We start from the raw sequence: 26614 nt of genomic DNA, 5'->3' as shown, positions 1-26614 counted from the left end.
ACCTAACTGAGCCCTTAATCAATGTCTCGTCAATTATTCCTGGTGGAAGACGGGAGCCGGAGCGGTGCTAATGGCCAATAAACCTATACTTTCTCCGGCACAATCCCCAGTCTCTTTTCTCACTTCGTGAACGACCATCAAAGAAGTTATCAACGCAACGTTGGCGACAGACGGGAAATCGTGATCTAGATCGTAAGGGGCCAATCACTGTCGGTTTCAGTGTGGCAGTCCACAAAAGCCCATTAATTATAAAGTCGATGGCAGTGCGTCTGGTTTAGGTCTGATGAAGGCAATACCGCAGTGAACCCGGCCGGTTCTAACAAGCCGAACGGAAATGGGAGACCAAAGGAGAAGTAAAAAAATCTGTCCAAGCACTTCAGACGTATTGATTACAGTTCACAAGTAAAACATTAGCGTCTGGATCGGGCCGAAGCTTTGGTATACATATAAATCGATATCGACCGTGCCGCCAAAAGGCACAATCTGCCTTCGGTCCTTATTGCAGTTAGCGTCGTCAGCAGCGGTTATGGCCCAAGCGGCACGGAGCGCGTGGCGATTACTTTAGTCATGCGATTCGTGCAACAACCACTTCCCAGACCATCGTCATTTGCCATTAGATTCAGAAAATTGTAGTAATTCAAGAAAAGTGCAATTTATTTTGCGCCAGCGTGCGACTCAGCAGTGTTGTAAAATCGGTAAGCTGAGAATAAACTGCAAAGAGAGACCCAATCACAAGCTCTTTACTTAGTTTGCCCTGCATCGCGTATATTATAAGCATAGACAGTAGGTGCTTGCATGTGCAATGTTCCCACAGGCTGGCTCCCAACTAACTCTGCCAATCGGAACCGTTGCATCTGCTGGCTTAGGAAGCAGTAATTTTCGGCAAATGGCAGACATCCGAACAATGCAGAAGTCTTTTTTTTTTAATTTGACTTCTCCAGTTTGCCGTTCTGATATACAAAACCCATTAGTACTCCAGAGCCATTCAAGCATTATGCAAATAGCTGAGAGCAGACGTTGGTCGACTCTCTTGTTCTCTAAATGTGTAAAAACTTTGAAAATAATTAACGAGTCTCAATCAAACTTCCGCACACACTACAACAGATTACATTAGCTGGGACGAAAGCTGCAGGGAAGAAAAAACTTTCTTCCCTACTGAAGCGAACGCTAAACCTGCCTCGTGTATTATGTAAATTTAACGATGACACCCTACTTGTCGTCCTTTTTGGTGTTACTTTTGAATTTGAGATCTCACTTAAATGAGAAGAATAGTGGAGCTTCGCTTTTCCTTGCCTCCTACTGGAAAAGTTCTGCTAAATATTGCTGAATATCTTATGTTGCTTCGAAAAAGACACAAATCTTTTGTATTGGTCTTGTCTTTTCAGCTAACTTTACGCAAACTTGTGGTTTTAGCGAAACTCTATCTACATGTCGCGTTTTATTAGTAAAGTTTTCGACGTTCATTTGAATTTGCTTTTGTCAACATTGATAAAGACAACTAGCTCAGTTTGAATAATTAGTTTTGTCTTACTGGTGCCACAACCTAAATGAGAATGACAGTTACGCATTTCATAATAACATTGAAAAAAGCAATGATAGAAGGGGAATGACATTTTTAAACATTTTGTCTTTCGATAAGATGCTTTTTAGGAAAAATAAGTATGCTAATATGTACACATTTTAAGAATTTCTTTCTGAATATTTGAAAGATATGAGAATAACTGTGCTAACTTCACCTTGTGAGTCATAGTCAAGTTTATTAAACGAAACAGCTCAGTTTGAATTTATGCATCACTTTTCTGATGATAGAAATCTATCCATTCATTCCAACCGAACAAAACATAGGAAAAATATGTTTTATTCCTAACTATTAATAAGTTCGTTACGATGTAAGTCACCATGGACTTCAACCTTTATCAGCACTCATTCAACAAAAACTAAATTATTTTTTTAAATTTTACTGGTGAATGTAATGACGCCTTTTCCGATTTGCCGGTAGTCGATTCGTTTGACTATCAACTTATAAAATCATAAAAAAATAACTCTTTCGAACCCAACTTTAAACATTTATTTCGTGTTTTGAATGGTGGTTTGAAATTCTAATAGCTCGTCACCTTGTAATTCCGGAACCGAAATTTAAATACATATAAAATTCAACAGCAATCTAAAATTTGTAATAATCGGGTCAACCATCTTAGAGAAATCGATATTAGTTCCTATTTGGAGTTTTTGACTACTATTTCTGGTACTTCCGGAACCGGAAACCACTACAACCAAAGTAAATTTTCTAGGCTATCAGCTAGCAAATCCTTCAAACTAGGCGAAGTTCCAAGAAGTTTACTGGTGTTTACAAAGTTACATTTACTGCTGTTTGAAAAGTTACATTCAAAAATATGTTGTCGAAATTGGATTTTTTTTTCGTATCACTTCACCGAAACCGGGAGTTTAATCAGTATGAAATCCAACATTTTCATTTTTCTGCACTTGTTACCCTGTAACTCAGGATGTTCGGAAAAAATCAATTACAGGCTATGAAAGTGTAAGACTGACATTTGAATTAAAGTTAACCCCGAGAAAATATATTTGTCTCGCACGCACACATACTTGCTGATCTCGACTAACCGAGTCGAATGGTATATGGCACTCGACACTGGAACTTGGTTGAAACGTTGGTTTCCATAGTGATTGCATATTACTATATGAGAAAAGCAAAAAAGGTAAAGAATGGAATAGCAGAAACTACACAGTTGCAAAAAAATCCCCTGAAATCGGGCATCAACCTGCAACTTTCTCCTATATGAAAAAATCGCTCTGTCAATTGAAATATATGGATGGGATGAAACGGAACTCTGAATCCAATCTGATTATGCAGAACTCCGTACATGTTCAGATTGTACCCAACTACGAAGTGAGTCAGACTGACACGCCCCTCTGATATCTTTTATTTAAGCAATTTAGTCTTTAATTTTATTCGATATGACGGCTGTACACGTCACAACAAATTAAATTAAAAGGAAATACCTCAAAGATCTAGGTTTCATGTTAAATTAATCTTCAATGATAAATTAATCTATCGAAAAACAAACTGGAAAAAGACTGGTGAATGTAATAGAAAAAATGAGAATTTGTAAGAAACATCCGGTTTTATAAAACCGATACACTGAAGAAGGATGTAAGTAACATTCCGAAATACGCGTATCTGTATTGTAACGTTTGTTATGCTTCATTGAAGTAGAGTGACTTTGTGAAAGTGTAATAACGTGACAGTGAAATAGTGGAATTAAATGGTACAGAAAAAGTGAAACTGTTGGCTTTCATTTGAGTTTGTGAAAATCGGTCGCGCCATCTAGGAGAAAAGTTAGAACACATATTTTAATTTTTTGCATATTTTACCCCAGAACTCCAGAACCGGTCGTCAAAAGGTGAGATAACTACGTCCTCACAAGTTCCTATCTCATGCCTCCCCGTGTGTCTATGATGACATTTGGTCAATAGAACGGCGTCGACTGGGTGCTATCGCCTTCTGCGTTAGTAGCAGAATGAGAGGGTGCGAATTGACTCATAAGTTAAAGCCCATTTTTAAGAGCAATGTTTATCATAGTATATTACAACATATAATTTTGTTGTTTATTACACCATGTATTATTATTATTATTTTTATTATTATTACTATTAGAAGAGCGTAACTTACACTGCGACATTAACTGTTATATTGTATCATAGCATATTATTTCATATATTATCGTCTTACATTCTTTTATGTTATTATATAATATGTTGTATGGTATTATACTGCATTGCATTATATCATATTATATTGTATTATATTATATTATAGGGTTTATTATTAGTAGTACTACGTACCTCTGCGCAAAATATGAATTTGTTTTCCTTATCAGTTATCATTTTAAAATAATCTTTTAACTAAATATCAAGGTCGTCACAAGGTGAGCTTGGTCCTCACTGGTTCCTATTTCATGCTTACACGTGTGTCTGTGGTGACAATTGGTTGATGGAATGCGTTGATAACAGAATGAGAGGATGAGAAATGACATATAAATTCAAGTAATATAATATCATAGCATATCGCAACATATCATTTTATTCATTCTATTATTTGTAATATATTTCATTGTACTAAGCTATAGTTAGTCTGGATCATTGTTTTGGTTTTACTTCTTCTGCAAACATCGGATCGTTTTTCGGTTTTCGAAGGCTTATTTTCTAGTTCAATTTTCTACAAAAATAGTAGTCAAATTTCCTACAAGAATAGTACTAGTTAAATTTCCTACAAGAATAGCCTATAGATGATTTTCAAGCAAAAGTTTTTTTTACACTAAATCCCATACACACCTCGAACGTGCTTTAAGTATATTCCGTTGCCATGCCAAAATTCAATATCCCGGAGAATGTCCGAAAAAATAAATTTTCGAAATTTGCGAAGAAGTTCCTGATCTGGCAGAAGAATGGCGGATGTGGTAATATATAAGTTTCACCAGAACTTTGTCCAATTGAAAAGCTCTGGACAATAATGAGGACGAAACTTCCCAAACAGCCTAAAACGGGCATTCGGGATGGGAGACAAATCGGATAAAATGAATCGAATAATAAAATAATATTTCAGTATGTGTCTTCTGTCTTAGTATTTCTCCTTTCTTGAGAACGATGAAGATTGGGGTGGACAGTAATGTGCGGTTTCAGTGGTATTAATTCCAAAGCGTCATACCATACACGCAGAGAAATGGAGCATATTTACAATACAAAAAATTAATAGATTTTGATATTTCATTTAAAAGTTTATATTTTATTTATGTTCATTTCATATACGATCTTATTTGTGTAATGACACAACTAAGATTACTACTTATAAGTTTGTACGCGATGTATAACTAAAATTTTATCTGCATCTTCCATTTCCCAGGGCTTTACAACAATTCAACTTTTGATAATTAATAATATTTTTGAAAATTGCATTACATTATATTTTATTCATAGAAATATCTGATGCAGTATCTCTACTTTGACCGGACCGATAAAGCACTGAATCATTGGATATTCAAAAAATTAAAATATCTGGGCTAGATTGGGGTATGTGAATAATTCGAGTTGAAACCGAATATAAATCGAAACAAAGTAATATCAAAAATTACCCTGCAATTTAGTTTCAAAGAAACCATTTCATTCTTGAAAACAAGCTGAAATGAATGATAAAATCATAAAAGCGTTAATTGAAATAACGTTTTATGTTCAATTATTTCAACTAAAAAGTTTGTAAATTCAAAGCACAATAATTATTAACTTTATCTAAGTTTCATTCTTTTAAAACTAATTCAAGTTAGTTTTAAGCAGCAATATTTGCTATATAAAACCTGATTTTATTTTGTCACTATATCAATAACAAAATTCGTTGTGTTAAACCTAAATTTGGTTAATAATAGATAATTTTTAAGTATCATGAAATCAGTTCGCAAACTATCGGCCATACACAATACATTAGCAAAGACCACAAAGCTATGACAGTTGTTGGATAGAATAGATAACCTTTTATCTACTAATATCCATCATATTCAATCATATCAGTAATTGCGTCAGCTTGCTTCATTTTATTAACTGTTCAACATGATAACAATGGTAGGCATTTGGTATTTCTGGGAGAAAACTATTACAGTGCGCTCACCCCTAAATTCATTGTCATGGGCGGACCTGCGCTTTTCAATAAACATTTAATTAAACTATTTAATTGCATTAGACACATCAAATATTACTTCTGGGGTAACCAATTGATAATAATATTGCCAGGATTTACTGTTGCCGCGAGCGGATTCGATATAAACTTGAGTGTTTGTCGAAGATAAGAAAACGGAAAATAATTCAACAAAGAAATTTTCCACTTCCCTGTTCTTGACGTTCTGACATTCATTGATCTGAGCTGATTGCTACACGTTTAATTGGAGATTGAACTTTTCATAGTGGAAGAAACGTGTTCCGGGGCCGGCAAATTGGTGGAAAAAGTTATTAATTGGAAACAGTAAAATTCTACTCACTCTGTCTTGATTCCATTCTGGATCGAATCGGCTTTAGCCATTGCGATTCGCAATACGGCTGGGACGGCGGTGGATTGGCTTTTATCGGTCCGTGATTACGGCGTTGTTTTCGTCCTGGTCCTGGCGTGCTGGTTACTTGAATCCACCCAAACCGAAATCTGGCCAAACTGTCAAGGTCGGTTGCCACACAATGAAACAAGTTCTGTGGGGAGGAGAGGTAAACATCGAATACAATTTGGTGAGTGCGATTGTTATGATTGCTATTGCTGTACGGGGAAAGTTTCTATGAAGAAGAAATATGTCGAAAACAATTTTCTGATAAGACAAGATTTATTAATTTCGACTGACTGGGTAATCGAGTTTTGAATTTAAAACAATGGTGGTTTATTTTCTCTTGCTATAATGAGATTTAAATTTAATTGTGTATATTTAGTGCTTCCAAAGTTATAGCGCAGGTGCCCTTTGTTTTGTAGAACTATTCATACCAAGCCATCAAACTTTTTGTGAAAGACGTCTCGACAATAGAAACAACAAACTTGATTAAGAAACGAAAGCAAGCTTAGTTTTGAAACTTTTTATGCAAAAGCTAGATTAACTTGCAGCCATTCGAAAATTAATTAATAACTATCAAAGGAATGCTAATTTGTTATATATGACGCACAAAAATTATTCATTAAAATAATTAATAATATCAAATTTGCGCTATGAAGACATAACCAAACCCAAATTTGTTTTTTCGTTTTTCGATTCGCCAAAACAAAAGTTACACATGAATAAAAACAGAAAAATTCCTAAAACGCATTACTTGAGTTTCTAATAGTATTTAGAGAGAAAAACATTTCTCAATGCATCTAATGAGAAGAATTTCAATTCCAGGTTCACATATCTCATTGTAGCTTTCAAACAAACTTAAGATTGTGGAAATCGGTTAAGCCATTTCCGAAAACATTGAGCGAACAGAAGTCCGCTTTGTCAGTTGGGTCACATATACGACCCGGAACCGAAAGTAGGTGCCTCAAGCGTTCAGAAATTGACCAATGAACCAATAGTGGCATTTTGAAACATCGGGTAATTCATTTGCGAAAGAATTGAGCGAAAAAAAAGTTTATCGGTTACGTAACTTTATGCCACTCCTGAACAAGAAGTGTTTTTCATTTAGGATTGAGCGGATAGGAAAAAAATTGTACATATATTCAAACACAGAAATTTTACTAACGCGTCGATATAACTCAAATGATATACAAGGTAGTAAGTAAGGTAGAAAAGTTCCCGGAATTTATTTAGAAAATTAAAAATACCAGATTATTAATCAAAATCGATATTGTTCCCTTCACACTTATGCCAGCGCTTGGTCCAATCCTTGAAACATTTTTTATATTCAGCTTTCGGTTTATGGCCATCAGAGCCATCTGCGATTTTTCCATTATCTCATCTCGGGTGCTGAAACGCGTTCCACGGAGCGGTTTCTTGAGTCGGCCGAATAGAAAAAAACCCTTCTTAATCCACCTAGTGGTGTGATAATGCCTTTTTCTTCTTTCATAACAGTCTCATGAAAATATGTTTCATACTTTTATTAAATAATTTTGGACACTAATTTTGACAACAATTGATGCAGATTGATTCGAGTAGTTCACAAAAGCATGCTTCAGTGTTCATGTCACACAGTCAGCATCATTTTTCCAAACTAGTGCTTGACATTTGCGTTGCCTATTTGTATGAGAACAGTGATGCTAATCTAAAAAAAGCCTTCTCAGTTCACTTAGTGGAATTTTCATATATCTTGAAAAATCACCAATTTTAAAAATCGAAAAAAAAGTTTGATGCCGAAAGGCTTAGAATTGCATGAAACGTCGAGATTTAGTGTCATCTCGAATACATTTTATTTTGAAAAAATCGACTTTTTGGGACTTAATCAAAAAAAAATATCAACATTTTTTTTTAGATGACACAAAATTTCGATGTTTTATGCAGTTTTAAGAGTTTCGGTATCAAAAAAATTTTCGATTTTAGAAATTTCATGTACTCCCCCCCATGGTGCTTTTTCAAGATCGAAAATTGTCAAACCTTTATCACCGGGCAGCACCCCTTACGCATGTCCGATTTAGCTCAAATTTTGCATGAAGGCTTTTTTAGAGGTGCTTGAACTTTTGAGCACTAGAGCTTAACGAAAACAGAGGTGATCCCAAAATTTTGGCACCCTTATATACATAAGAGCGGTAAAAATCAACATGTTTTGTCGGTTACGTCACATATACCATCATATATCTGAAACCAAAAGTCACAACCATTTGATCTTCGAACTTGCTCCTTGGCCCGACAGTAGCTTTTAAACGAGCCCAAGTTTGTAAAAAACGGTTTAGCCATCTCTGAGAAAATTGAGCGCGTTCAAATAGCACGATTTTTGTCGGTTACATCACTTATACAATCATATCTCCGGAACCAAAAGCCACAGCCATTTGATATTCGAACTTGCTCCATGGCCCAACAGTAGCTTTCAAACGAGCCCAAGTTTGTTAAAATCGGTTCAGCCATCTCTGAGAAAATTGAGCGCGTTCAAATATCTTCGAAAAGTGCACACACACAGACATTTTCCGATCTCGTCGAACTGAGTCGAATGGTATATAACACTATGGGTCTCCGAGGCTCCTTTCGAAAATAGGTTTTTCCAGCATTTCTAATACCTTTCTAAAGAGAAAGGCAAAAACCCTTCTCAGTCAACTTAGTGGAATTTTCATATATCTTGAAAAATCAAATTTTTCAAAAAAATTTTTTTTTGAGATGACACTAAATTTCGATGTTTCATGCAGTTTTAAGAGTTTCGGCATCAAAAAAAAATTTCGATTTTGAAAATTTCATGTACTCCTCCCTATGGTGCTTTTTCAAGATCGAAAATTTTCAAACCTTAACCGCCGGGCAGCACCCCTTACGCATGTCTAATTTAGCTCAAATTTTGCATGAGGACACTAGCGCTTTACGAAATTAGAGTAGATCCCAAAATATTGGCACCCTTATATATATAAGAGCGGTAAAAATCAACGTGTTTTGTCGGTTACGTCACATATACCATCATATATCTGGAACCAAAAGTCACAACCATTTAATCTTCGAACTTGATCAATGACCCGACAGTAGCTTTCAAACGAGCCTAAGTTTGTTAAAATCGGTTTAGCCATCTCTGAGAAAATTGAGCGCGTAAAAATACAACGCTTTTTATCGGTTACGTCACTTATACAATCATATCTCCGGAACCAAAAGTCTTCGAACTTGATCAATGGTGAGAAAATTGAGCGCTTTCAAATATCTTCGAAAAGTGCACACACATACACACACACATACACACACACACACACACACACACACACACACACACACACACACAAATACACATTATTATTATTATTATTATTATTATTATTATTATTATTATTATTATTATTATTATTATTATTATTATTATTATTATTATTATTATTATTATTATTATTATTATTATTATTATTATTATTATTATTATTATTATTATTATTATTAATATTATTATTCCTTTATCCTTTATAATCTATCATCTCCGGCATAGTAAAAAAAACAATGCAATGGGGGAAAGGGAAACGTAACGTAATATCGACAAAGATAGAAACAATCAGTAATAATCGTAAGTACCGCTTCAGACATAAAAGACTATATAGGAAATCAGAACCAAGACCGAAGCGGATACAATGCGAAATTTTCCAAAGTTTCATCGACGAGGACATTTAAGACACAGAAGCAGTTGGTAGGATGACAAAATACCAATACGATACAGACGCACGACTCTATGATTGACTGGTTATCGGGCGAAGCACACAGTTCCTGCGCAAGTGACAAACTTTCTGGCGAACTTGCAATAGAAGATATTCGTATCTTTCGTTGCAAGTTGATAACCGTAAAGGAATCTGTCGCTTGGGTTACATACTGGAGGGAACCTATCAATGATAGGTCGGTTTCCTCCTTCGTTACTAGTGTTCATTTGGGCACCATAGCCTAGTTCGTCTGGTATGGAACGTGCGGAGTGTTAGATATTAGAAAGGCATCATTACACCACTAGGTAGATTAGAACGGTTTTTATTGACAGAATGGAATGCAAATCTTAATTCTATTTTCCATATTATTTTTCAAACTTTTTTTTGTAAGAATGAAACATATAATATTCTAACCATCTTCACGAAATAATGGCTCCATAAATATTAATAAATATTTGTTAATGCAAACACATTACAATGAAACTTTATAGAGTACCCCGCGGAGCAAAAACCATTTTTTTTATCGTTCTGCACAATTACTTAACGTAATGTATACTTAAGGTAAAATAGTTTTTAGCCGAATTATTATTCACTAAAGACAATGCAAATATTTATACGCAATAAATATCACATTCATTGAACTAAAACATCTATGCTTCATCCCCCCCTCTCACTACTTATAAATATATTCTTATTTCCAGGTAGAGGTGCAGAGCACTAGAAACAAATGTTTTTAAACGACTTGTTTCCGTTTGTTTATTTGAATTAAAAATTAGAATTAATAAAAACACCGCCTTTCGCCAACTTGGCTTTGCTGATAATTATTTCATACAATAATAAAGTAAAACTCTTTCTATGCTCGATTACTGACGTCTTGACAATTTATGATACAATCATAAGCGTATATACCGAGCTAACAGCAAAATTTTTGCTGGAAAGTTCGGCAATAATTGACAGTTACCGAATTGAGAATTGTCCAGATTCTAAGTAACTATATATTTTGCTGAAACAATTACATTTTGTTTAAATACTTGGTGGAGCTAATCTCGGCTAGTTTTTCGCCTAGATTCAGAAATAAAATTTAAGCAGGGGCTGGGGTCCACTAGGAGATTGATAGTACCTATTATCTTCCTCCGGACAGTACCAGCCTAGATACCGTGTGGAATCCGGCGGAAAAAAACGAACCAAGAATAGATCCACTGGGTTCCTGCTTCCATGTCGTAAAAGGGGACAATTGTAGGAGATTCTTTTTCCTTTCAGTTATCAGATATTTTCAATGTTTCATTCATGATTACTCTATTTTACTCAGGCCTTATGCACGCGCGCTCTTTATTTTGCGCTGAGACAAATTAATTCTCATTCTCATAAGACAACCACGCGCATGCGACGTACTTTTGCCGCTCTCAAGAGAACTCTTTGGCACGTTTACGTACCGCACCAGAAACTGATGCACGCTTCGTTGTATAGTATCATCGCATTCTGCCAAGAGCGAGGCTCAAGCGCTCTCGTCGCATGAGATAGCGCGGCGCGCTCGTTTCATGCGATCTACGAGCGGTTTGTACGTTATTTTCATCCTCTTCATCTCTTCCTTTAGGATAGGACACAAGTCGCACGAACCGCTCTAGGCACGAAAAAATAATTATAACAGCAGCTTTTACTGTGGCTCACAAAGCACGCAAGCTGCGCTCATAAAAAATCTCGTGCGCTGTCTCGTGAGACCAAAGCGCACGAGTCGCGCGCAGAAGAAAATGCGATGCTCTGAAATTTCAAGCAGTACATCCCGTTTCTATGTGCTCGCTACGCGTCTCGTACACGCTTTTGGTTAGCTCTTTTAGTCGGCGCTCACGCTCACAGGATATATATGCGACACACACATTTTTGGTGCGCTCTCGCTGTCGCATTTGTGCACGCATGAGCATTCGGAAGGCCTGATTTTACTAAATTATCTCTTCGTTCAACTCCATTCAACTTATCAATTTCCGTCTAGCTTCGGAGAAAAGTTTTGTTTGGTATATTTTCTTCTTCCATGCTATTGATTGTCTTTCAGGGTTATAAATTGAATGATATAAAACTCAACTATTGCACAAATCTGTTGATATTACAAAGTTAATAACAGAGATAACATTTATCGGTATATTGAATACATAGTAAAAAATACTTGATATTAATATTTCAAACAATAAATAAATATTTTTCTCGGTAGCCGGCTGCCCAGATCAACCAATATAACCAATTAATAATTTTAATAAATAATAAACCGGAAATAATAAAGAATCAAGACGCGCGAGAAATCTGTTGACCTTTATTTGGTGATTTAAAATGATTTTATAACAACTGTGTGCGCAGTAGTATATACGGCCTATAGTAACAACAAGTGTTGGACTAACATCCCTTCCCATTCCTTAGACGATCTACGTTCGGGCCTGGCCGGCGCCGGTACTGATCAATGAATTCTGGGATTACCAGAAAATGTACATTGAAGGATGATTCACCAGTCCCAGGTAGAATCATCTAGCAACTCCCTGTACAATTTCAGCTAATCCCGATCAGTAACGGAGTAGCAACCAGGGGTGGTCGCTCAAGCTCAAGCTAGATTCAGAAATAAAATTTAAGCATGTGAATATTTGTCTGTGTTTGATTTTTTTACTCTCATAAGCCAAACGCAGCTGACATTAAAGTTTGCAGTAGAATGTTATAATCTATAACTTGGAAAACAGTTCATTTTCAATATGGCGAAAAACAATTTGCAATAAAGGATTTACCAGAGCGCCAATCACATCGATGCAGATTCCGTTGCAATGAAATGATTTGTCACGTCATCACTTCGGTGAGTTGATGGTTCTCGTCGTTCTGTCAGTTCCAAATTACTCATCCGCAGCTAGAATGGTGGTCAATCTGGAGTGATAAAAGTTGTTCCAATTTACATGCCGCATAGCAGACCAAATGAATTACCCCGCTCAGTTGGCAAACTTCGTATCCTCACTAGGCTAGTCGTGACCATTGGTACGCTAACTAAATTATTGCTGGTAATTTCATTCAGCTAAACAGTTGTTTACTGTTCACTGACCGGTGAAGTTGCAAATCTCGTGCCAATTTGTTTCGTTACAGTCTACAGACTTGTCCTACACAGACTAGTGATATAACTACTACCAACATCTCCACTGTTTCCCCCATGTTCTCGCTTCAATATTTGGCCCACTCCGCATCAACCACACTGGATCGTTTCGATACTAAATTGCACTGGTATGGAGATACATGATTTTACTGCAATGGTTTCGTTGGGGGTAAATGGATGGTTCCTAAGACTTGGTCATTTTGTCGTTTATGGCTGACCAACGCTTATAATCTCTCCATTAACATATTTATGCCAGTTCGGCTGGGCTATGAAAACTTCACATGGTGGAGATGGTGGGGTGAATCAGACTATGAGATGATACGCTGACATTCTGTTGTTCAATGGTATTCATCAAACAAAGGAAATAGAATAGATTCTATACACATAAAGCTTTGTTTGTAGAATCAAAATTCTCAACCAATAAACCTTATCGCTATCTTATTAATGTCGATTGAGATGAAATTTGAGGCTTCCTGGAACTAACTATACTCTATATACAAATGAAAACCAGCAGTTAAGTTATGTTTATCTAGATTTCTGGAAGCAAACAATATGTTCGAAAGGAAAAAGAGGATATTTTCTTTGAGTGCATTTTTGCGCTGGCGTCGTCCTCCGATGCTATAATAGTGAGTAGTTTTTCTTTTTGAGCTGTTTCTATTGCTGTACTTCTAGCAAGAGCTTACTCGAAACGAGAAGAAAAGACGAAAGATCCTTGAGCAGCACGTCTATCAATGATAAACCAAAGGGAAGTTGTCCAAAGAAATTAGTCCAATCGTTGTCTGCTACATTTCCCGCTTACCGAATTCTTTGCTCAATTTTATCCTTGAAGTGAATTTCGCTGTATTGTACATCATGAATGATGGCTTGTTTCTTTTTATTTGAATAGCTGACTGCCCAATAAAAGATGTTTCTTAAATTAGGATTGCAAATGGAGAAGGTTTCCTTGCTGTGGTCATATAAACGAAAATATACTGCCCGGATCGAAAGGGTTTAAGGGGAAAGTTTTTAAACGTATAATTAACAAAAAATATTCTGCTTCTTGACCAATAATACCGTGTGTGGCTGGTCACTGATTGTGAAAACAGCATGAAATCAATCGCCCAACAGTGTTTAACAAAATATCCCTCTCCAGCCTTGCGTGAAACTGTGACGTTCGTTTGTGAATGATGACTTAGATAAAAAAAATACTAAGCTTTGCGATGAAAAATGATACTGGCACTTTCAGCTTTCTCGATCAGGCCAATACAAGTGGCAATCGGAAGATTGCATTCAGCGGGCATATTGAAGGGGGAAACTAGAGAAAAAAGATGACCAAGCGATAAAAGTGGCAAACAAAGGTAACATCTATACGCCAAACAATAAGAAAAAGGAAAGCACAAGTGGACACAAGAAACGATATATCACCATGGTTGAGCTGACATACTTCACTTGCTTACATGTAGGGTTTGTCTTGTCGTCGTCTCGCTGCGATTGGCCTGATGAAAATGTAAAGAAACGTCTAATCTAAGAACCAACTACGCGAATAAACGAAAGTATGTAAAGCTAGGATATGGACATAAGTATGAAGGCTTTGTTCATTTGAATGTGCCAGTGCTTAGTATCCGCCACAAAAATTGATTATTACATAATGATTCATAACAGACTTAGGAATTTTCAAGCATATAAACTTTTATAAATCAATTGTTGAAGACGCTTTTCGTTACACTAACATTGGAAAATAGCTGAAAGAATAATAGCAGCGTAATAAAAAAAAAACATTACATAACATAACAACCATATTATAACGTTATATATCATAACGTAACATCACATAGCATAGCATAACAGAACATACCATAACATGAAGAGAATATAAAGCAAACCGAATTCTCTGTCGTAATTATTTCGCAAATTTTTATTTCTGCTGTTTCATTCGTCAGTTTTTTTCCAATCTGCGTTTTTTTTCGTTAGATTTTGACGAAAACTTTTTTTATATCGCCTAATGAAATAAATTTATCTACTGAAAAACAAAGGAATCAAGCGATAAAATTATTATCTTTCGTGCGATAAGAGTAATTACAGGGTCGGCCTGTTAAAGTGAAGCATTTGTTTCTGAAGAAAAACAAATTTGTTTTGCTATTTTTGCTAGTTTATTTTGGTTCAAGGAGATATGTTACAGCTATTTTTTGAAAGTGATATCGCGTAAATGGCCACCTTTACCCTAGAGTACAAAATGTACCCTTTTTTTGACGTTCTCCATCGTTTTGGCCAATGTATCGTTCGATTTCACATCGTACGTTGTCTTTGAGTTGAGCATTGGTTCTTGGCGTATGGATTTCAAATAGCCCCAAAAAAAGTCTGGTGGCATTAAATTGGGTGATCTCGAAGGGCTGATCAAAATCACCGCTTTCCAATATGACTCGTCCGGGGAACAATGGTCGTAACAAATCGATTATTAGTCGAGCTGTATGGCATGTTGCACCGTCCTGTTGAAACCAGTAGCTATTCAAACCATTCCACGAACAAAGGATATCACAAAATTATTTATCATGGCTCGATAATGACCGCCATTCGTTGCTTCATCATCGTCTTGGAAAAAATGGTACCAATCGCCATATCCACACAAACACCACACCATACTGTAACTTTTTACTGTTCTTCAATTAATTTGGGGTTTTCAGTGGCATAGAATCGACAATTTTGCTTATAACCGCATCCATTTAACGTGAAATGTGCTTCGTCTGGCATGATGATTTTTCGTCAAAAGTCGTTCTCGGCCATTTCGATGATCCATTTGGCATGATCGACGCGACTCAGATAATCGCAGGTAGAATTGTCTTGGAATGACGCTTCCAACGCGGTATGTCATTAATCGATCTGACAATTTTGTCAAAAGTTTTTGGGTTACCCGAAGCTTCCACTTTAAATGGCCCACCCTATATTTTTCGTCAAAATACTTTTGTAGCCCGTTCAGTCTTCTCCAACACCAAATATGATATATATGAAATGTATCACGTCGTCGAGGCATGCTTTCCGCAAACTTTTCGGTATACTGTTTCAGAAATGGATTCGTTTGGAAACTGAACAAAGTTATATTGCTTGAATTGATGATTCGAATGTAGTTTGAATTCAATGCGGAAAATATTTAAAAAAAAACGACTAAGCACATTTTTAAACTATTGAGAAATGTATGAGCATGTGGTACATTTATAGTATTTGAAATCCAAAAAGAAACTGAACATGCGGGTTTAATATCAAAAAGGATGCTATAATCAACATGTCATATACTTGTATCCAAGGATGGCTTTTATCGTATCAAAGAACGCTCTCTACCAACTCTTCAAACGATTCAATCAGTGCCATCAATGAGAGACGGATATCATCTCAGCAACAAAAAACCGGCATGGTTCATTTAACATAGAATGGACACCAGTGCGAGAGCGAATTTCTCTCGATGATCTGTCTGAGCATCACGAGTTAGCACGCTGCTGTGGGGATTCTCTATGAAGCAACAAACGGTCGCTTATTCTCGTTTCGCGATCCGATTCTATATGGGCAGTTGATAGTTGCGATAGAATCATTTTACTATTGCCGCTTATTCTAACTATGTGCATAAAACCTTTGTATAAGTTGTGTCTATGAAAATGTATGTGAATGTTCCACATAAGGGTTTTGAAATATTGCAACCTAGTATGAGAATCTTCAAGTCGAATCATCGATTCGACTTTCTGCGATAATTGTCAACTTTTGATTCTCTCTTGGTAAATTCCACACAGCACCGATCATTATCAGACTGCAAATTTTTTTAAGGGCCGTGAAATACTCAGAGTATGAAGTGGAGCGAAGAAATGTAGAAAAATACTCTCACCAGGCCCGTGCCCAGGATTTCGTTTCGGGAGGGGCCTAGTAGTTAATTCTCGGTGTGCCTTTTACGGGTGTTTTTAACAGACACTTTAAACTTTTCCACTGGAACTGTTATTGTATTACATTTCTTTACGTTTACTGTCTTGTTATTTCTGTAACACATGTCTGAGATCTTCTAAATAATTGTATATCTGTTTTTGATTTCGGGAGGGGCCACGGTCTCTCGTATCCCCCCCCCCCCTGCCCAAGTAGCACATTAAGTTGCTGTCATGTATTTTTCTACTGATTGTGCAATTTATCAAATTAGTTTATATTACTATTCTAGTAACTGTTGTGTCATGGAAAAAGCGCAATTTTTCTTTGTTGTGCAACATATCTTTAAGTTCTTCCGTTGTTACGAACATTTTTTCCACAATTATTGTGCTACTGATACAAATACTCATGCATCGATCCCATTACAAATGCAGCAATTCAATCAACGAAAAAACAATTGTGAAACTCATGGAAACTACTACGTAATGTAAACAAGAATTGAATTGATGTTTACAAAAAATAGCAAGCATAACCTAAGTTTCACATTTGATTTTCAATACAACTGCCCGTAACACAAACATGGAACTTTAAAAATATTCTGCACATAAATAAATGGTAATACTTTATATTGTAGAATTGATCTTTTATGTTTTAGTAAATAGAAAATCGACAACGAACTGCATTTTTATGGTGAAACGTGTCCTCGTACGCCTGAAATTTTCAAGCGCCTTTGAATATACGTGTTTTGATGATCATCAATTTCTAAGAAAATAACAATTTATTCTTTTCAATGAGTACGATCGGGATAGTGTTCAAAATATGTATAAGAAAGCTATCAAACATTCATAAACCTTTTCAGATAATTTTAATCATATTGATGTTTCAATTAATCTGAAAAATGAATTTTTTTTCAATATTTTTCAATATGGCATCGATGGTAACAGTGTGTTGAAAAGAAAATGGTCCATCCGACGTAATGATTTATTTATGTAAATAAAAGGAAATATAAACATGTAAATATTGAAAAGAGATTTTTTATCGAACTAACTGTTTTTAAATTTATCTAACTAGTTGACTTAAACAACAATACAGTTTTGTCATTTATCTTAGTGAACCCGACATTTGTGATACGCACTGTAGGTATTATTTTGATAAGCCCATGTGCTAAAGTTGCAAAAAACAAGTTGCTCAAGCGGTAATATATAACTATGATAATAACTATGATGAATTTAACATTTCATTCAATATCTTTAAAAAGTGATGTATGGTCTGCTAATTTTTTCCGCAAGATGAAAATTGATTACAAATTATCTGAATGATTTTTGTTTTCATTGCGTATCTAATGCTGTATTTCTAAAACTTTTATGATAATATTCTTATGTCAATAAGTTTTTCGTTCATTTCAATCAGATAAATCTAGTACAACTTATTTGCAAGTTTCGAATTGTTTGTCTAAAAATGAAGAAAACTGCATACACTGACCTAAAATATCATGAGGCAATCAAGACTAAGCGGGCTCGGTAGCAAAACATTTTTTACTGCGAGGTTTTCAATTCGGCTTATCATTTTTTGCCTTTCGGAGAGCATTATTTCCTATTTTTTTTCTTCACAAGAGATATACAGCCATTTCGGCATATATTGTGCCCGATACAATTATGACAGCCATTTGGAAAGCTTTTGATAAGTTGAACAATTGTTTTAGTTACTTCGTTTTTACATGAACATGTGAAAACTTTTGCAGAATCTCTATAACTGCTAGTGCAACACGGACATGTTGGTGATTTGCTGCAGAATTGTTTCAGATGTACTTAAAACTGTTCTTTAGTGATTTTTTCGCTAGTATTGTAAAACTTGACAGTGATAAGTTGCACAACCGATTTTAATATATTTAAAAAACTTTCTGAACATATTAACCATAAAAAACAATTCTAAAACAATTGTAGAACCTCTTGAAATTTCAATAAGTTACATTTGCTACTTGGGTGGTTACGTGACTGACTCTCACGGCTCATGCATTGAGAGACAGGAGTTCTTGTAGCATCTTCTACCGGATTGAAAATGTTGTATACAATATAGAGAAATATCGAGCAGCTTCTGTCAAAATATCGGCAATCACCAATACTGCCCAATAGCCCAACTAAATTGAATTGAACAAATCGCTTGTTAGCTAGAGAATACTGTTTTTTTCGGTTTCTAACGATATTGAACTAACTAGGGATTATTAGAGGAGAAAGAATAAAAAAACTAAAGAAACATAGTGATTAACGAAGAGTGAAGATGAAAAGCGTAACAGTGACTCGTAACAAGAGTCATGTGAGTAAGCAGAAGACTTCTCGTAATTAAACGTTTGCTTCCTATCAGTGCAGTAAAATTTGAGCATTTCTTCAATGTAAATCGTTCGAGTCATTGGTATGCCGAAAAGTGAAGATAAGGGAATTATAAAATGAATATTAATGGAGCTTCTAAAATGAATATTAATGGAGCGTCGCAGTTCACAAGCATTAACATATATGTAGAATCGAGAATTTTTAGATCGCAAAGTGCATCTGTTAATCAACTGAACCACAGAAACATACATCTACTTGGCAGATAAATGGTTCATATATATTCATGCAGTTGATTTTCCTAGCCGAGAGCAAATTACAGTCTGAATTTGTAAAATCTTTTCAAATTATACATAAGTCGTATATATATATATATATACATATATATATATATATATATATATATATATATATATATATATATATATATATATATATATATATATATATATATATATATATATATATATATATATATATATATATATATATATATATATATATATATATATATATATATATATATATATATATATATATATATATATATATATATATATATATATATATATATATATATATATATATATATATATATATATATATATATATATATATATATATATATAGTTGATATTTCATACTGTAAAACTATGATTCCATATCTTTATGTAGTTGTTGTTTGCTGTGAATGGTGCGAAACCACATGTTATGCAGAAGATTGATAACTTCCAGACTATGCTTATTCAAAAGATAGGCATCTCATCTCCATCAGGGTTTATGATGAATGCGGAAGGTGTTACTGAATTCGGAGTTACAGAGGCAGGTTTCGTTTTTTCATTATGGAAGTTATTTCCAAAAGGATTACTTTTTTGCGTCATTGTCATATGTCTAGTTACGATATAATAGTTCACGATTCATGTTATAAGAAGAGAACTTTTGTATTGTAGTTTCACTTCACATACCATTATGTTGTATTGTAAAATGAATAAACGAATAATAACTACTTATAACATTCATAGGTTTCTTAAAGAGGAGTGGTCACACAATGTGTAAGATTTCTAATCAAATTTAGCAACCATACAAATTTCCGTCACGCTTATCATAGATATTAATATAGCTGAGCTTACTTCAATACTATCACAAAGTGATCACATACACATATCATATTTTCATATGAACTAACATGATAAAATTTATTTATATACGCCTTTGCAATATTCCTACTCCAATATGCTACCTAATTGTTTTCTGATTCGTCGCTCATGTTTATGATTATGATATTATATGTTCGTATGGATTCCAAGCAAAGTCTCACCATTCAATTAGGCACTGGCTGCAAGGATCAATAGAAAACAGACCTACGTTGGAAGATGAAGCTAAGTTTTTACTGTATGAAAAGCGTCTATTGAGTCGCATTTTCATCATTCTGTTCGTGAACGACACCACATAAACAAGATTTAATACCATATCGGTAACAACTTGAGCGTCATATGGTTTGACAGCGAAGTAATACAAGTGAAACGGAAAATCGATAAGACAATTCCGAGTGTTCCGCAATGACTGCCATATTCGGGAAATATATGCGAAAATAGAATCTTGCAACAAACAAGCTATAATCGTCGAATCTCATCTGGCGGACGGCTCGGTGAATGGTTGCAAAAGTATGACAACCGACGGTGGCTTTGATGTGATTCAAATAATGCCCCGCGAAGCAGATATTGTGATTGGCATGTGGTAGAACATGAAACAAAATCATCGTTACTTGGAATCGCTAGGGATTATTTTTTTGACTGTCACAGAAATATTGATATGAGCTAAAAGCCAAATCCATGTTCAAGAATAAGTTGGAATTGAGCATTACGGGATCGAAAATATGGCTGGCTTGTATGCTCTATACTAAGAAAACAACAACGATAACGAAATAAATATAGATAAGATAATTGTCATTTTTAATATTACGCAGTTAATTTAATAATGTTAAATATTTAGTTATACATTTTCCTTGATAACTTGATCTGTTGAGACATGATAGAAAAAAAAAACAAGAAAACTGAATCAGACCAATCAACGAACAGAGTAATATTTGCAATCAATAAACACTTTGCATAAAAGTTATCAGTACTCGTCAAAAACTGTCGATTCGATTATAATACCTCAAACTGCAAGAAAATGACACGTATCTTAAAACAAATTTCTTGCCTTTTTTACTTGGATATAAGCGACCCATATGCCAACTTAATAGTCGGTTCATTTGTTTTGGAGTTATGTAAGATTGTACCACCGTGTCAAATAGCTTTATTTCTATATTGTTTACTGAGTTTACCCACCTTAAAATTCTACAAACCCGTGAAACTTCTTCGGTTAGAAGTTAAACTTAAAAAGAAGCACTCAGAACTGTTGAATGGCAGTTGAGTCGTTTTCGAACATTTCAACTCTCGACCACATACATCTTTGGTCACTCGTCAAAAATGGACATAGCCCCGAAATTGTACCTTCAGATTATCTTTTTTTTCGTTCTCTTCAGATCTCTTTGAATGACGCAACATTTGATTCGCATGGGAATGTAAATCACAACTTGATTTTGTTTTTAACAATTAAATAACAAAGTTTTTGTGACTGGAATTCCGTTACTTTCCGGAAACTGAGAAAAGGTTATCGAACGAATCGGATAATATATTAATGATTGATTTTTTTATTCGGTTTGTGTATAAATAACTCTCACATTAGATCCAAAACAAAACAGCATGACTTTCTTTCCAACCCAATAAGGTGTATCAGTAAGTCTTATCACGATTTGAAATAATATGAGCTTATTTAAGGGTTTGGTACCGCGTGGGTGCCGAAGGTAAAATGTAACAGATGAATACATAATGATTTGAGATCAGTTTTTTTTTAACATATCAACTATCGTCATATATGTTCTCACAAACGGATTCGAATGCATTTCGGACTCCAAAACAGCCTGCCAAACCTTGTTTTTTTCCAGTAAAAATCGACTTAAAGACATCTTCAATACTTTGTCCAGGACCGTATAGAAGCGTTTTAATTACTCTATTATCTGAATGTTGTGTAAAGACAGTGACAGTGTAAAGTGACGTATTTACTCAGTATTGTTTGGCAAATCATCATGAATAGGTTAACTCCAGAACAACGCTTCCAAATCGTGGAAATTTATTTTCAAAATCAGTGTTCAATTAAAACTGTTTATAGCGCAAAATTCTTTTCAATGATGAGGCACATTTTTGGTTGAATGGATACGTCAACAAGAAAAATTACCTCATTTGGAGCAAAGATAATCCACAAGCCATTCAAGAATTACAGATAAATCTCGATAAATGTACTGTTTGGTGCGGTCTATGGGCTGGTGAAATCATCGGTCTTTTATTTCTTTGAAAATGAGGAAGAACGACGCGTTACCCTGAATGGAAATCGATACTGAACCATATTCAATAAATTTTTGTTGCCATATCTTAAAGATATAGTTGTGGTTGAAATGTGGTTTCAACAGGATGGTGCCACTTGTCATACAGAGGCCGAAACAATCGACTTATTGGAAGAACAATTCAACGAAAACATTATTTCGAGAAATGGACCGGTGAATTGTCCTCCACGTTCGTATGATTTATCGCCATTCGATTATTTTTTGTGGGGATACGTGAAATCATTGGTTTATGTCGATTGATGCTTTACAAAACAAACATTTACAACGTGTCATAACTGAAATACGCCATCAAATGCTTGAAAAACTGGTCGAAAATTGGTCCTCCAGAATGACCTATGCGAAAAATAGTCGTGGCGTCCATATACTCGAATTCATACTCAAATGTTAAATGCCAAGAAATCATCCACAAAAAAATGGACCATATCATAATTTGGCATGTGTTTTACATAAATTTAAAATCAGCAGGCTCTTAAATAACATTTTTTATAATCAAATTTCACGTAGGATTTATCATCAATGATTACAAGAACTGATTTTCGGCTCAGTAGTTTATCGTATGCATTCCTAACCTTTGGTTTGACAGATGCAGATCTTTTTGGATTTTTCTGCTTCTTGGAAGTCCTCAGTCCATTTTGTGTCTGCTCGATCGACGATTCTCTCGGAGGTTTCCAGCTTTCTGGCCTCATTTCATATGAAAGTACCTTATTTTAAGTAGCATGAACGTTTGTTCTTCGTCCTGAAAAGTAAAATGCTTCCATTTGCGCCAACTGACTCAGCGAAACGTTAGGAATAGTGACAAAATAATGCATGGTATCATATTTTTATATTAAGAAAACACTGAGTTTTACCGAAATCATGATTCTTTTTGCCGTGCACATATTGTGTGTTGGCCAAATAAGCAATAAAACAATGCCTATACTAATAGGATACATTTAGGTGCAAATGCCCTAGGCGATCATCGTACCGTATAATCGGTTCCGTCTCGGTACTAAACGTTGTTAGTGTTACTTTCACAACAACGATTTCTCGTTAGGACATTTTCTATCAAACGGAACGTAACTCAATTAGTTAATGGTAGATTTGCCACTGAACGCATTGATAGTTCCTAACGAACAGGAAAATTTGATCAATAGTGAAAGGAAATTATAAGTATAGTGTGATTTACATTTTATGAACACTTTGCAAAGGAATTCCGACAACAATCAAACTAATACCTTTTCTTAATGATTCCTGATCAGGTTTGGAAAAAGATTAGAAATAACTATAATATCTTATTGAGAACAAGGTTCGCCTTTGAAGGACGTTAATCGTTGAATGCAATCAAAAGCCTTGGTATCACATTCCTGTAGTGGAATTTGACCTTCTGTTTCAACAGACTTCGCAGCCGATTCAGAGAGTACAGAACCATTGCATGGCGGGTGCTACGATTCTACTGACACTACCAATCCTTTCAGGTCGGGGCTCGAACATACGACAACTGATTTGAATGCAATCAACTTCGCTTGAAATTGATCCCCAGCGTAACATAGTTCCCACTGGCATCTGATTAGATTACCTCAAAACACATGAATTAACATCACATCGTATCATCACTTATTTCAAACGCCATACCCTTTTCACTGGTGGCTAATGATTTGTTTAGACATGAATGCTGTATACCTAAGAGTGAGGGCGTCGTATTTAACACTCGTGGATCCAATCTCTTAAATAACATTTTTTATAATCAAATTTCACGTAGGATTTATCATCAATGATTACAAGAACTGATATTCGGCTCAGTAGTTTATCGTATGCATTCCTAGCCTTTGGTTTGACAGATGCAGATCTTTTTGGATTTTTCTGCTTCTTGAAAGTCCTCAGTCCATTTTGTGTCTGCTCGATCGACGATTCTCTCGGAGGTTTCCAGCTTTCTGGCCTCATTTCATATGAAAGTACCTTATTTTAAGTAGCATGAACGTTTGTTCTTCGTCCTGAAAAGTAAAATGCTTCCATTTGCGCCAACTGACTCAGCGAAACGTTAGGAATAGTGACAAAATAATGCATGGTATCATATTTTTCTAATAAGAAAACACTGAATTTTACCGAAATCATGATTCTTTTTGCCGTCCACATATTGTGTGTTGGCCAAATAAGCAATAAAACAATGCCTATACTAATAGGATACATTTAGGTGCAAATGCCCTAGGCGATCATCGTACCGCATAATCGGTTCCGTTTCGGTTCTAAACGTTGTTAGTGTTACTTTCACAACAACGATTTCTCGTTAGGACATTTTCTATCAAACGGAACGTAACTCAATTAGTTAATGGTAGATTTGCCACTGAACGCATTGATAGTTCCTAACGAACTGGAAAATTTGATCAATAGTGAAAGGAAATTATAAGTATAGTGTGATTTACATTTTATGAACACTTTGCAAAGGAATTCCGACAACAATCAAACTAATCTCTTTTCTTAATGATTCCTGATCAGGTTTGGAAAAAGATTAGAAATAACTATAATATCTTATTGAGAACAAGGTTCGCCTTTGAAGGACGTTAATCGTTGAATGCAATCAAAAGCCTTGGTATCACATTCCTGTAGTGGAATTTGACCTTCTGTTTCAACAGACTTCGCAGCCGATTCAGAGAGTACAGAACCATTGCATGGCGGGTGCTACGATTCTACTGACACTACCAATCCTTTCAGGTCGGGGCTCGAACATACGACAACTGATTTGAATGCAATCAACTTCGCTTGAAATTGATCCCCAGCGTAACATAGTTCCCACTGGCATCTGATTAGATTACCTCAAAACACATGAATTAACATCACATCGTATCATCACTTATTTCAAACGCCATACCCTTTTCACTGGTGGCTAATGATTTGTTTAGACATGAATGCTGTATACCTAAGAGTGAGGGCGTCGTATTTAACACTCGTGGATCCAATCTCTTAAATAACATTTTTTATAATCAAATTTCACGTAGGATTTATCATCAATGATTACAAGAACTGATATTCGGCTCAGTAGTTTATCGTATGCATTCCTAGCCTTTGGTTTGACAGATGCAGATCTTTTTGGATTTTTCTGCTTCTTGAAAGTCCTCAGTCCATTTTGTGTCTGCTCGATCGACGATTCTCTCGGAGGTTTCCAGCTTTCTGGCCTCATTTCATATGAAAGTACCTTATTTTAAGTAGCATGAACGTTTGTTCTTCGTCCTGAAAAGTAAAATGCTTCCATTTGCGCCAACTGACTCAGCGAAACGTTAGGAATAGTGACAAAATAATGCATGGTATCATATTTTTCTAATAAGAAAACACTGAATTTTACCGAAATCATGATTCTTTTTGCCGTCCACATATTGTGTGTTGGCCAAATAAGCAATAAAACAATGCCTATACTAATAGGATACATTTAGGTGCAAATGCCCTAGGCGATCATCGTACCGCATAATCGGTTCCGTTTCGGTTCTAAACGTTGTTAGTGTTACTTTCACAACAACGATTTCTCGTTAGGACATTTTCTATCAAACGGAACGTAACTCAATTAGTTAATGGTAGATTTGCCACTGAACGCATTGATAGTTCCTAACGAACAGGAAAATTTGATCAATAGTGAAAGGAAATTATAAGTATAGTGTGATTTACATTTTATGAACACTTTGCAAAGGAATTCCGACAACAATCAAACTAATACCTTTTCTTAATGATTCCTGATCAGGTTTGGAAAAAGATTAGAAATAACTATAATATCTTATTGAGAACAAGGTTCGCCTTTGAAGGACGTTAATCGTTGAATGCAATCAAAAGCCTTGGTATCACATTCCTGTAGTGGAATTTGACCTTCTGTTTCAACAGACTTCGCAGCCGATTCAGAGAGTACAGAACCATTGCATGGCGGGTGCTACGATTCTACTGACACTACCAATCCTTTCAGGTCGGGGCTCGAACATACGACAACTGATTTGAATGCAATCAACTTCGCTTGAAATTGATCCCCAGCGTAACATAGTTCCCACTGGCATCTGATTAGATTACCTCAAAAC

At 35.3% G+C, this 26614-nt stretch overlaps 1 protein-coding gene across 11 annotated transcripts in view; it reads right to left on the bottom strand.

The window, feature by feature from the left end:
- Positions 1-26614, bottom strand: part of LOC131433166 (putative uncharacterized protein DDB_G0277255) — a 320286-nt gene that overhangs the window by 189142 nt on the left and 104530 nt on the right. For all 11 annotated transcript variants that reach the window (XR_009230033.1, XM_058600033.1, XM_058600034.1 and 8 more), the window contains one exon: positions 6045-6246. Coding sequence is in view for 9 of the 11 variants with exons in the window: in XM_058600033.1 (XP_058456016.1) it covers positions 6045-6085 (41 nt within the window). In the remaining 2 variants the exon portion in view is untranslated. The remainder of the gene's footprint in view (positions 1-6044; positions 6247-26614) is intronic.

The sequence above is a fragment of the Malaya genurostris genome, chromosome 2, assembly GCF_030247185.1.
Source record: "Malaya genurostris strain Urasoe2022 chromosome 2, Malgen_1.1, whole genome shotgun sequence".
In the NCBI taxonomy this organism is placed as follows: domain Eukaryota; kingdom Metazoa; phylum Arthropoda; class Insecta; order Diptera; family Culicidae; genus Malaya; species Malaya genurostris.
The sequence above is the reverse complement of the archived record's forward strand: the minus strand, read 5'-3'. Positions and strand labels throughout refer to the sequence as shown.